General features: G+C 43.2%; 4 protein-coding genes across 6 annotated transcripts; 2 read left to right on the forward strand and 2 right to left on the reverse strand.

The window, feature by feature from the left end:
- The first annotated feature begins 1,296 nt into the window (after window positions 1-1,296).
- LOC129589069 (activating signal cointegrator 1 complex subunit 1-like) lies at window positions 1,297-4,097 on the forward strand. 3 transcript variants are annotated; one of them, XM_055483554.1, is made up of 6 exons: window positions 1,297-1,454; window positions 1,662-1,801; window positions 1,889-2,116; window positions 2,381-2,559; window positions 2,622-2,758; window positions 3,475-4,097. In XM_055483554.1, the coding sequence occupies exons 1-6, from the start codon at window positions 1,387-1,389 to the stop codon at window positions 4,001-4,003; spliced, it is 1,281 nt and encodes a 426-aa protein (XP_055339529.1). In that variant the 5' UTR covers window positions 1,297-1,386; the 3' UTR covers window positions 4,004-4,097. The 3 variants fall into 3 exon arrangements, with proteins under 3 accessions (XP_055339529.1, XP_055339531.1, XP_055339530.1); XM_055483556.1 differs by having other exon boundaries at window positions 1,299-1,513; XM_055483555.1 differs by lacking the exon at window positions 1,297-1,454 and having other exon boundaries at window positions 1,522-1,801.
- A 51-nt stretch (window positions 4,098-4,148) lies between these two features.
- On the reverse strand, window positions 4,149-5,654 carry LOC129589121 (ubiA prenyltransferase domain-containing protein 1-like). The gene has a single exon (XM_055483661.1). It carries the CDS (start codon window positions 5,300-5,302, stop codon window positions 4,199-4,201), a length of 1,104 nt encoding a protein of 367 aa, XP_055339636.1. The 5' UTR covers window positions 5,303-5,654; the 3' UTR covers window positions 4,149-4,198.
- A 766-nt stretch (window positions 5,655-6,420) lies between these two features.
- On the forward strand, window positions 6,421-8,639 carry LOC129589091 (calmodulin-A-like). Its single transcript, XM_055483618.1, has 7 exons — window positions 6,421-6,829; window positions 6,993-7,051; window positions 7,124-7,208; window positions 7,308-7,420; window positions 7,752-7,842; window positions 8,051-8,107; window positions 8,345-8,639. Exons 1-7 carry the CDS (start codon window positions 6,796-6,798, stop codon window positions 8,461-8,463), a joined length of 558 nt encoding a protein of 185 aa, XP_055339593.1. The 5' UTR covers window positions 6,421-6,795; the 3' UTR covers window positions 8,464-8,639.
- On the reverse strand, window positions 8,503-11,950 carry LOC129589085 (phosphorylase b kinase gamma catalytic chain, skeletal muscle/heart isoform-like). Its single transcript, XM_055483601.1, has 3 exons — window positions 11,241-11,950; window positions 9,700-10,431; window positions 8,503-9,297 (listed from the first exon to the last, which is right to left on the reverse strand). Exons 2-3 carry the CDS (start codon window positions 10,424-10,426, stop codon window positions 8,804-8,806), a joined length of 1,221 nt encoding a protein of 406 aa, XP_055339576.1. The 5' UTR covers window positions 10,427-10,431; window positions 11,241-11,950; the 3' UTR covers window positions 8,503-8,803.
- Between the last annotated feature and the right edge of the window lie 327 nt (window positions 11,951-12,277).

The following is a 12,277-nucleotide window of genomic DNA, read 5'->3' on the forward strand; positions in this document are numbered from 1 at the left end:
GACTATCTATACAAGACACTGTCAAAGTTAGTATTACAATAAAATCATGAAGATTATTGCAATTGATTGCATTTGCATCAGTTTTTACGAGGAATAGTAAACACTGAACGGTAATTTATTCGGTAATTTTACACAAATAAAAATACCAGTGCAATAATTATGTGTCCAAGTTGAGAATCTGAATATATTGAACTTGCAACATATTTATGTACATATCTCATTGTTGCACTTACATAACCACGCATAAACATCCGAGGCAAATTACACTACACGCGTCCAAACCTTCGGATTAAAAATGAGTATGCACGTGCATTTGCGCCGGTATTCTACCGTAATATGGCACAATGTTTCAGCGCGCAAACGTTTTTCTGCAGAGTAAATCGGTGTATTTCGTAATTAACTGAAAGTCGATAATTCTGTCCAGCTGTACATGCGCACGATACTGCAAATGTCGACTGCTGTCGATTTTTTCCCATTAACCGAGCGCGAAGAACAATTCACCGGCGCAGTCTGAATGCCTGCTGTTTGGCTCTCCTTTCGCGCCAGATTGGACCGCTTCGCTTTTTTATGGTGTACTTTTACTTTCGATAGGAGAATGCTCTGAAAGAAGGAGATTAGTTTTGCCCGTGCATTGAGGGAGAAGAGGAGGAAAAAGAATTCGATTATCCTAATCAGCGTTGTGACCAGTGGTCTGCGCTCTGCAGCCGTGTCACACTGGGCACCGGCCACAGATAAAACGATAACGGACAGCCAGCTCGCAATCTGTTCTGGCATGTGTCTAATAATGGTAAGCCTCTCTCTCTCTCTTATTGCGTCTTATTAGAACAGTCACAGCGAACAACTGACCAACGGGCAGAAATGCATACAAAAACGTTTTGTGTTTTTCTTTGGATATCACAACCACTCTTTCGTCTTTTGTCCATATCGCTCTATAGCTTACGTCCATCACTGTACTGGCAAACAAGTACTTATCGTTAATTATTTATATAGGTAACATTGTGCCTACACGCAGAAACACATATAACCTGCTAAACTAATTATAACCTCGTATACAAAATATTTTTTAGAGATTCAGAGAAGAATGCCGCCTTTTCCAGTATGTTGAAAATCGTACAGAAATCGTTTAACAGCCAGGCAGTGGCAGGTAATGTGCATTTTCTGTAAGCAATTGTAGCGGATGTGCACGCCGCGCGGTGACATTTCAGTGCCGGCCTTTGGCTGGTTTGCCAGTGTTTGGCACGAGCGCCCTTCTTTGCATACACTCGACAAATTGTTTTCTTGTTATCGCATATGCATATCCTAAACAAACTTCAAGTACCTATCCCAAAATGTTCTCAACACGTTTCTTTTGTTTGTGTGGATGGTTTCACTTTTGGGGACCAGACTATGGCACAGTACGACGTTTCGCTGTCGCATATCCTGACCGCCTTGATGACGGTAGAGCGAGCCATCAAGTGCGAAACTGGAACGTTTTTTTCATTTTTTTGTCACTGCATCACTACCCTAGCTATTAGTGAGTAATATCAGCGTATATGTATATTAATATAAGCATAATAAGCTCGCTGGTAATATTAAGTTGATGTCCAAGCAAGCCGTGAAGAAACGAAAGATATAACTTTTCCGTTCTCAATGGCGGCAAAATTCTTCGACTTTTCCGACAGGGACGTTATGTGTCCCAGCATCGAGGCGATTAACGGAATGTTCTTCCGCGTCAATCCCGTCAGTGTGGACGAAGGCGACAAACTGATCAAGAAAACCCAACAATCCGGTCGCTATCCTCCCAAACACGACGACATCCAGGGTACCATCAGCAATGGCAGTGGCTGCAATGCAGTTGATTGTCTGCGCACGATTGACGATGAGTAAGCACGGTGTTTATTTGTCGCAGATGTAACGGAGGACTTCAGCGTTGAGGAGACGGAGATTCTGTACAAGCGCAGCAAGAAGGCGCCCGATGGAACGTTTCATCTCCTCCTCGACCAAGAAAATCTGCCCCAGGCGTTGTACGCCATGGTTATTGGCAAGGGAGGGCAGGCGAAGAAAATCATTGAAGAAGCCACATCAGCGCGGATTGTTATTCCGGAGAAGCGGGAGCAGGAACGTGGGAAATCTATCGGTGAGTTTTGAATATGCATGGACAGCATGGTTTTCATTTTTCAACTTACGGTCAATCAGAACTACAGAAGCTGAACCAATCAGTTAAAATTATTTGTTTGAAGTAGGGATTATTTGTTTGAAGTAGGCTAAACCTGCAGTACCAACTGTGTATGCTGTGTTCAGAATCGATTTATACAACTCGAACTGAACCAAGTACTTCTATAGAAGAATTCGCTGTAAAAATTGAAATGTAACGGGCAGTTAAAAATGGATAAGTTTGCAGAGATAATTAGCTACGACGACGTCCAGTTGGTCCTATGTCGACGCAGACTGTTGGCGTCATTCCAGAATTGCCGCATGAGAAATCCCTTCACGCACTTCGTGTGCTTCCCTCTTTTCAGTACCGCGGTGCGGCAGCGATTCCAGGTGTTTAAAGATGAAGTTACCGAGAAATGTGGAGGGGTAAGAAATCGTTTCGTCTGCATTTGTCTACTCGTCAGCTGATTCTGCATGCATTGCTGCAGGCGCGTGGATTTTCCCAAGATCTTTTCCAGAATCCGAAAAAGCTTCACCTCACAGTGGGAACACTGGTTTTATACAATCCCCGGGAGTCCGATGTGGTGATGGAGAGTGTAGAGGCGTCCGTCAGCGACTGCTTATCGTAAGTAAACATTTTTTTGCTGAAATATTTGTAATTTATTTTTCAAGTGTACATTCATGTAATGCATTCGTTCACTAACCATAAGCTGCAACCTAAGCTGCTAATGAAATTTCACAAAAGTTGAATTTTCTGCTAGCTTACTATGTACTAAATATTTTTAAGAAACCCTGAAGTAATTTTTTTGTGGGTATGTCGTTTGTGCTTTCTTGTTGCCTTTTTGCGTTGACACAGTAAAGGATTTTTTATCTCCGAGGAAAGACTGAAACCGACTAAAGATTGTTAGAATACTGTAATAAATCAAATTCTAAATTATTAGAATTCTGAAGGTATGGAAAGAGGGCTCATTTGTGCATTTCCTTTTGGCACAGATAAGTTTTGCAACTTTAAATGAACTGAAACAATGAAAAAATTAACGTGGTTATTAGTCTAAGGGTTTGGGGTTCTATGCACGCTTGGCACGGAAACCAGGGCGATCCCCTCCTTTTTCCACCTTTCTATAGACTCCCAACCGTAGAGGTAGAGGCAGTCATACATCTGTCATCTACGGTTCTGTGGACCGGGGAAATCGTAGAAGAAAGCTGCAGTAAAGCGGTTTTTTCAGATGAACGTACTGAGCGAAACCAGTAATACTGCGTCACGCTTATAGCGGTCTAAACGAAGGCGGTGGGTTTACTATTTGCAATTTAGATTTCATATGCATGGATGTGTAATTGCAGAAAGCTTTCCTCTGCGCAGACTCTTACCTTCCGCCTCCGAGGGCTGGAAATCATGAACGACGACCCTACCGACGTAGACGTCCTTTACGGGAAGATCGAAGATCCTTCAGGTATCCTGCAAAAACTAGCCGACCGCATTTACCGTCATTTGGCCCGCGCCAGTCCGCGTTTCCTCCTCGATCAACATGAGAACCGTGACTTTGTCAAATTGCACGCCACTCTTATGAATAGCCGTTTCAGGAAGGGCGAAGAAGTCGGGGAAGACGATGCCGGTGGCAACATGAAGCGGAAAGCCTTCGATGCCTCGGGCATTCTCCAGCAGTTTGGCGCCTTCGATTTCGGTGAATGTGAGTTGGCGGAAGTACATCTGTCGCAGCGATATTCTTCGGGGGAGGATGGATTTTACCGGCCTACTCGCATGTTGAAGATTGATGCGAGTTTTTTTACCGAGAGTGGTGATACGGTGGAATGTTATGGAGATGAACCGAATTGTCATTACGATGAAAAAGAATTTGAAGGTGAAATGTGATTTTTGATTGCTCGTAGCTAGCACTCAAAGTGATTATACTACTTGAAGAAATTTTGTGTTTTATTTGGTGGATTAAAAAGATCAAGTAGCCGGATTTGAGTCGTTTTGTTGTAAAAACTGAGAAATGTGAATACATATCACGGTGACGAATATTTATTTCCACCCAAATCACTCAATGTTCAGTATCACTCGCAATCACACACGCCAAGTTTGCAGTAAAAAACTCAAAACATACAAAACACCAAAACTACCGGTCAGAAAAGCTGTCTGTTGCGGCAGCAGTGCTGCACTGTGGTTGCGCCGTTCCAACGACGCCCGCATCATTGACACCAGCAACTTCGCCCCGGGAATGGTCAAAAGGGGCAGAAAAAACCAGCCACACTTAGTCAGAGCCAGCACACCCACGATGACGAAAGGCATGTACAGCAGGGCCACATAAAGCACCAACGACCCGGTGTCGCCTAATAACAGTGCCACCGTCTGGATTTTCCCCGCCGCATCCGTCTCCCGATCCCGTACATTATTGGCATGCAAAACAGCTACGATCAACAACCCCAACGGAACGGAATACCAGCAGGGCGCCGTAGAGAAGCGTCCGCAGGCGGCGACGTATGCGAATAGTGTCGTAACCGGGCCGAAAGCGCAAAATACCAGTAAATCTCCACAAGCGATGTATTTCAATCCGGCGCCGCCGGTATATAGATATGATGCGAAAAATCCTCCGAAATAAATTAGGGTTAGTAAATATAATGGTGCGGGTGAGAGCCGCGCCACAAGAAAGAAGATAACGGTGGCTATGGAGTACAAGCCGGTGGCGAGGTGAAGCACCTCCGTTGGGGTTAAAATTCCCTCGACTAGAGTACGATCGTCGCTTCGCAGCCTGTCCACGCCGTTGGCGTAATCGAAATACGTGTCGATGATGTTCCCGGCGGCGTGCACCATCATAACCGTGAACAGCGTCAGAATAGTGATAGGAAGGGAGAAGGCGTGGTGGACGGTGTAAGCCAGGGCGATCCCCAGTGACGCGGGGAGGAGGGACGCCGTGAAGGACCAGGGGCGCAGGGAGAACCAGTAGTCTCGAATCCGTTCACACACTACGGGGAATAATGGCGTAGAGATGTGGAGATCAGCGGAGGGTAGCTGCGCGGTATCCTCGAGGTAGGAAGGTTCCCGGGAAGCGGACTGCTCGGGATCCATGTGGTCAAGGGCGGCGTTTAGTCGGCACTTGCCTTCGTTGGAAATGGGCTGTGGGGAAAACATGGGGACGTGCTGGAGGGTGGGCAGTGTGTCCTGCGTCATGCTGATGGTCCACAGTGCTTTTAACACAGTCTGCGTTGGCGAGGCCGTGGTATCAGCATGGGCGCACACTCACAGATCTTCCCTCTTCCCAAGGAGGCAGCGAATCGCAGCCAGTCACACTGAGGGGATCATGATCGATTGTGGAAGTTAAGAAAATCGATACGACTCGCAGCCTTACGGTGTACAGAGTGCCATCCGATAACGGATGTTTCTAATACTTGATATCATTCACAAAAAAAAATTTATATATTAATGAACTACATTATTTTCCTTCGAATCACGAAAATTGTAAGTCAACGCGGACACTAATAAACGCGATACGTCGAGACTCGAGAGCATGTTTTGAAAATTATTCTGAATTCACGAGTAGGAATTCACTGGTGGTCGTACATCCTTCCTATCATGGGGGACCGGTCGGGTTATTCCCCTTCCGGTTGCCAGACTGCAGTGGCCAGTGTTCGGACTCTGAAAGCCCTGAAGATGTGGAAATGCACATTTGGAGCTGAAACTCAAACAGTAATAACCAGATCATTTTTACGGAAATCAGTAATTTATAATCTGCCTGTTTTTACAGTTTTTATCAAAACCTAACCTGAAATTTTTCTACACGAAAAAAAGACATCATTAATTTTATTTTTTATGTCATCATAGGTTTTGCTGTGTTGTTTACGATTAAAAAGAAACTACTTGTACGTAGCCAAAAACATTAATCGCAGCCTGCAGGTACTGTATAGAAGTACGTATGCTTCTATCTGTATATGACGGAATCGCATAAAAAATGACCAAAGGCGCGCCAAATTAAAGGCAGGTCACACAGAGTCCAGGTGGAACACATTTTGACAAACTTGTCTGAATCACATTTATTGATATCTTAATTGCAAGATTAATTTTTTTATACCTATACAGTAGGTCAATACGCACAGAATTTGCCGCAAACGTACTTGTATAGATATATGCGTACTATCGACGTCAAAGCTAATGCCAATATTGGCATGTGCTGATTGTGAGTGGAATGCTTATTTTTAATGAGAAATCGGCCTGTCAATAAGTGCCTGTACACTGCAGCGCAAAATCGCAATCAGTAACAATCGGTAATCATTGCAGTGTAAGCTGGCAATTGTTTTGACAGGTTGCTGGTTCGATCCGATTCCCGTTTCCCAAGTATCACCGGAAACAGTATGTGCCCGGCATTTCCGTGCATGCCGGTCGGCTGCAACGTTAACGCTGACAAACGTCCTTCAGCAACGAATAACAGCATAATCAATTTTTCCTGGTTGCTACATGTTGAGAAGCGGACTGGTGGATCGGAAGTGGCAGAAAGGAAGGAGATTGTAATCAAATTGCACTTTTAAGAAGAATGAGACGGCATTTGGTCGTTGCATTATACGGCAATCATCCGCTGACTTCACGGTCCAGTCTTACGTGATTTGCGCACACTGACAGCCAGTGCTCAAGATTGTTCATATTTTATATGCTATCGAAGGTTTCATAACATGGATAATCGGTTTCCGGCTTCGAAAATTAAAGGTAATTGCATCAAGATGTTAGTTTGTGAGGGAGATATGCATGGAGAATAACGCAGGACATGTGTGTAATAAGTTAATAGTGATATTGCACATGTACGTAATATTATATAGATATTATTTGCTCTTTTGCTTGCATTATATATATAATAATAAACTTTTTCCAGAGCTGCACGAAGCGTTCCGCATCTTTGATAAGGATGGCGATGGATCAATAACAAAAGATGTAGTATTGTCTAATTTTTCCTGATTGGATATATCCCATATAAATTAAAATTATGGCCGATGTTATCCTTAGGAATTAGGAACAGTTATGCGAAATCTGGGCCAGTGCCCTTCCGAAGAGGAGCTCCAGCAGATGCTCCGCGATATAGATTTCAACGGTAAACATGGTGTTCAGTAAATACCGGTGCAAATTGCGCCGCGCAATTATTCAACTATGCCGACCGTGACCTTTGGGGCCGCGTTGCGTCGATTTACAGGAGACGGGATGTTCTCATTCGAGGAATTTGTGCAAATTATGTCAAATATGGGCGCTATCGGCGGTCCAACTTCCGCTGAAGACGAGGCAAGAGAACTGCGGGATGCATTTAAGGTACGCAGAAAAACACGCGTATACCAGGGAATGCTTATTACGATAAGATAATTTTTTTGTTTGGTAAATCTTAAATGGCGCAAACATACACGTAGCTCTGATTGCTGTTGTGTGCGCTGTTGAATTTCTGTACACTTACTTCAAGTCGTAGCAAAACATAATTGGAATTTACTTATTCAAGCTGGTACACCTAATATCTATATTCTGCGGTACATTATAACAATTCAAACTGGAGAACTTACTGAGACTTAAAATGTTTGAAGGTATAATAATAAACTTACTTGTTATTATTACGTAATGTCCCCAGTACTGACGATCAGATTCTGTGCAGGTGTTCGACAAACAAGGAACGGGATACATCACGCCATCCGATTTACGGGCTGTACTGCAGTGCATGGGAGAGAGTTTAACGGAGGATGAAAGTAAGTAATCGTAATATATACGAGAAACGATAACTGATAGAAACAAAATAACTATAGAATTATACCAAAACAAATTATGAATCTGGACAACTTAATCATCCCGATGTACGAGTCTGTTTTAAAGATGACGAATTGACGACCATTTATTTAAATGCACGGATGAATTATCTCATACACGAGTAATGCAACAAATAATTATTATTTTCAGTTGACGACATGATAAGCGAAGTAGACCTGGACGGCGACGGGCGCATTGACTTCGAAGGTAACGTACAAATTGCAGATAATATTTATTATTACTGTACTTATAAAAACTATAGTGGATATTTTTAACTGTAGCGAACCGTATAAATACAATAATAATTGTTTTACCGACAAAGGGAAAACTACCTGTGAGCAACAAATTATTCACAAAATCTCACATGGATATCAAAGACGACGTTCATAAATTCCTTCGTCTATTAGACGACAAATTATAATTAAGTTGGTGCTTTCAATGCAGAATTCGTGGCGGCAATGTGCGAGCAAACACAGGAAAAATCGGAAATTGAGGACGCCGAAGATGATATCGACGAAGAGCTTATGCGACTGGAAGGCCTCAACCTCAACATAGTCCAGTGACGAAAACCTAACCTTTACAGATTTCCATATCAATCGCATAGCATTCAGTTTATTCTCACAAAAGTGAACGGAAACGCAATTATTTTCAATGTTTTCCTTGTACAACATAATGTAAACGTCGCAAAAAGACAACAACACTGAAATGTCAACAAGACGCGCCATGGATCACAAAAGAGCCGATGTAAGAATATTGCATCACTGTACAAGAGAGATCAGCGTCATAGTCGTAGATAGCTAGTTTGTAGATAAAACCATTAAGAATTAACAAATCAACATACCAGGCAGATCAATCTCACCTTGACGCAAGGCCGTCGCCGTTCCCATGCCAGACTGAATAAATTCACAAAGCCGGCTTGACCAGCAATTTCATCTCTAGCTTCACTGAATTCTGGAACATAGCCGCCCGGTTCTGTTCTTCATCACGGCGCACCCAGTGTCCGTAAATCTTGAAAGCCGCCGCGTCAATTGCCTTACGAATGACACGTTGCCGATAGGGATCCCGCTGGATCTGGGAAAGCGGAATTTTGGTCTGCGGTTTGACCACCAACTGCCGGTGGATGCGCACCGCACACCGGACCATCAGCATGGTGCGCCGCATGCGCCGCCGCGGACTAATGGTCTGCAGGACGAACGTCCCGATCTGGAAAAAGGAGTGGGCCAGCGCTTGCTCGGCGGTCATACGGGCGGCCGGATCCACGACGAGCAGCTGGCGGATTACGTCTTTCGGGCCTTCCGACACATCCTCCCATTCGGGAGCGGAGAAACTATACTGACCCTCCATGATCAGTCGCAGCATCATCATCTGACGACGGTGCCAAAAGGGAGGATAACCGGCTGCAAAACAATACGTGCATTAATCACTGATACCAGGAAAGTTAAGGACGATGGCAAGAAAACTGGTGACAGTATTCCAGTTTTCTGTGGCAGATCACGCTACTGTCACCGTGATATTTCTTTGTGATATGCAAGCAAACTTTTAAACAACACAACACAACTTTTAAACAAAAATATTTTTCCGCCATTATTTCGTTGTTTCCTATCATCTTCGACAAATCCGCATTGGCTGCCGCTAGCCACAATACTGCCGTTGCACCTACTTATAGGGTTATAAGTACAAGTACTAAACTACTGTAAACGCAAACAACTGTATCGAAGACAACGATTCGTACTGCTTCGTTAACTACTTATTAAATACTAATTCGTGGTTATCTGACAACTTCTCCTAGTCGGCTTTACCTAAAAGAGTATACATAATCACTCCACATGCCCATAAGTCCACTTCCTTTCCATAGGGCGATTGTCCCTGATACATGGACACCTTGAGCACTTCCGGCGCCAGATAACCCGGCGTGCCACAAAGATCCCGAAAGCCCCCGGTCTCTCCTTCGGGAATAATTGCCGCAAACCCGAAATCGGTCACTTTAATGTTCAGCTGATCATCCAACAGAATATTCTCCGGCTTCAAATCCCGGTGTACGACATTCCTCTTGTGCATAAAATCGACCACCTGCAGGAGCTGCTGCATAATCTTCCGGGTGCGCTTTTCCGATAGCGTTACCACTTGGTTCATGTGATCGAACAGTTCCCCTTTGCGGCACAGCTCAAAGACCAAAAAAATGAAAGTGGCTGACTCAAATACATCATGGAGTTCCGTTATGTGTGGATGACCAGCCAGCAGGCGCAGGATTGCGATCTCGTTCTTGGTGGCCGTGTAGACCTCCGTGGCGTCAGCTTCGGTGGCATTCTCGGTGGTCAGATCCACGATCTTCACGGCGAATTCTTTTTGTGTGCGCTTCTCCACGCAACGCTTGACCACACTGCAGGCGCCCCGACCCAGCACTTCCTTGAGAATGTAGCGCTGCTGGAAGCCGGAAGTGTCCTCATTAATAGATATGGCCGGTTGTTCGTCCGGGCTGTTATCGATGATCTCCGGAGGCACTTCCGATTCCACAGGCACCGGCATTGCTTCTAAAATTCAAACAGCGTAAACAGATGCGCGTTATTCCGCTGTAAGGAGATAAAAAGCGTAAAGAAATAATTTATAAAAAAATACCATGAAGCATTCACGGCAAACAACAGCTAACGCATGATACAAATCGAAGCAACAGCATTTCGTCAAAACTTGCAACCGAACTACAACGAAGTGCGCTGTAACGCAAAAAGTAATCAAATAAGGCTCTTTTAACGATCGAATCGACGAGTTTCATTTAAATTAAGTATTCCACAGTAATTATTAAAATGTTATTTAAGCTAACTAACGTTGTCAGCATTGCATCTATCAATCGAGTTCATCGTCGAACAGTTTAAAAGAAAATGTTAAATGAATAAAGCCTTTTATTAAGGTTATATAAATATCCACAAAAGTACGGCTGTTAAAAAAATAAATAAAGTTATATAGATACTACCTTATTTAAAAGTAACATACTACAGTAGTATGCTCGTATCTTTTGATAATAACCAAATAACGCAATAAGAAAGATGCATTGTTAATTGTCTATTACACAGATGCCAGAAATTCTGAATCAGTCAAATATTTTATGCAACCAAGAATTTCTTAGCTTAATAGTTAATAATAAATAAACACGTTGTAAATAGTATGAAGTACCAAGATTTAGTTACGGTAATTAATAACACCAAATTAATTATCTGCAGTTTATTACGCCTAGTCAAGGATCTTGTACAAGTACACCCTACAAAATTGCACAGACATAATTACCTACAAATCAAACAGCTGCAGTATTAAAACCTTCCAAAATTAATGGAAGTTTGCCACACACCTGCAAAATATCTGGAAAATGTAACCGCAAGTGAAGGAAGGAGCAAAATGGCAAAAATCCCCACAGATGCAAATGTTGAACAAATTGACTGAGCTGTTTCGAGCTGCACCTGCGCCAGCAGTCAGCGAGATTCACGAAATGCAAGGGCGCTGCTTTTATACATCCAGGGCCGGGTGCTTGGGTTTCCCAAAAAGCCAACACAGCGCACTTGTACATATATAAAGGCGATTCACAGCAAAAAACGGAGCAATAATCATCTGCTGACGGAAGCATCCCGATCACTTTCCGCGACATCCAACGCCAATTCATCGTCATGCACTACCACATTCACACGCAGTCTAGCCATGACACTTAACGCACTTCCAATCATGCTATTTTCAGACTATCGGAAACGCAAGCGAGCGCGGTTTTGGATCAACGAACACCAAAAGATCGAGACCTCTGGCTTGCAACTGGCAAACTACAGATTGCAGATTCACATCAGCAGCAATTCACAATTTGCAACACTAACTGTGACTAACAGCACAGTAGTCCAACAAGATCCAGCTTGTTAATTCCTAGCGCTGCCGCCAAACGTTGTAGATTCAGCGAATGCCAAAAGAGTCAGTCAATAACTGGAAAATTTTAAAATATGACAAATAATATTATATGAGAAGCAAAATTTTGTTGAAATAAAGCAAAAACACCAACCTAAAAAGCAGTAAAACGGCCAAAATTTCCGAAAAGCTGAATAAATACGTAGCGAAACGAGCCACACTATGTACCCCAGGAATATGCGGGGGATCACATTCTGTTCCAAAAATAGAGCTCTTGTTTCGGCTTACGTTACAATTACGAAAGCATTTTTTATTACGCATTTTTTCATTTAAAATAACAAACCAAAATTTTTATACCACAAAATTTTTATACCACAAATTTATATACCAATGACTCTTTTCCGAAAAAGTTTTTTTCGAAAAGACTCGTTTTGCAAATATCTGTTCAGACCCATCTGGCTCATTCGGCACGCTACGAGTGTGCCGGAAGCTTTGCCACGA

Source organism: Paramacrobiotus metropolitanus, unplaced genomic scaffold, assembly GCF_019649055.1.
Source record: "Paramacrobiotus metropolitanus isolate TYO unplaced genomic scaffold, Prichtersi_v1.0 Parri_scaffold0000033, whole genome shotgun sequence".
Classification (NCBI taxonomy): Eukaryota; Metazoa; Tardigrada; class Eutardigrada; order Parachela; family Macrobiotidae; genus Paramacrobiotus; species Paramacrobiotus metropolitanus.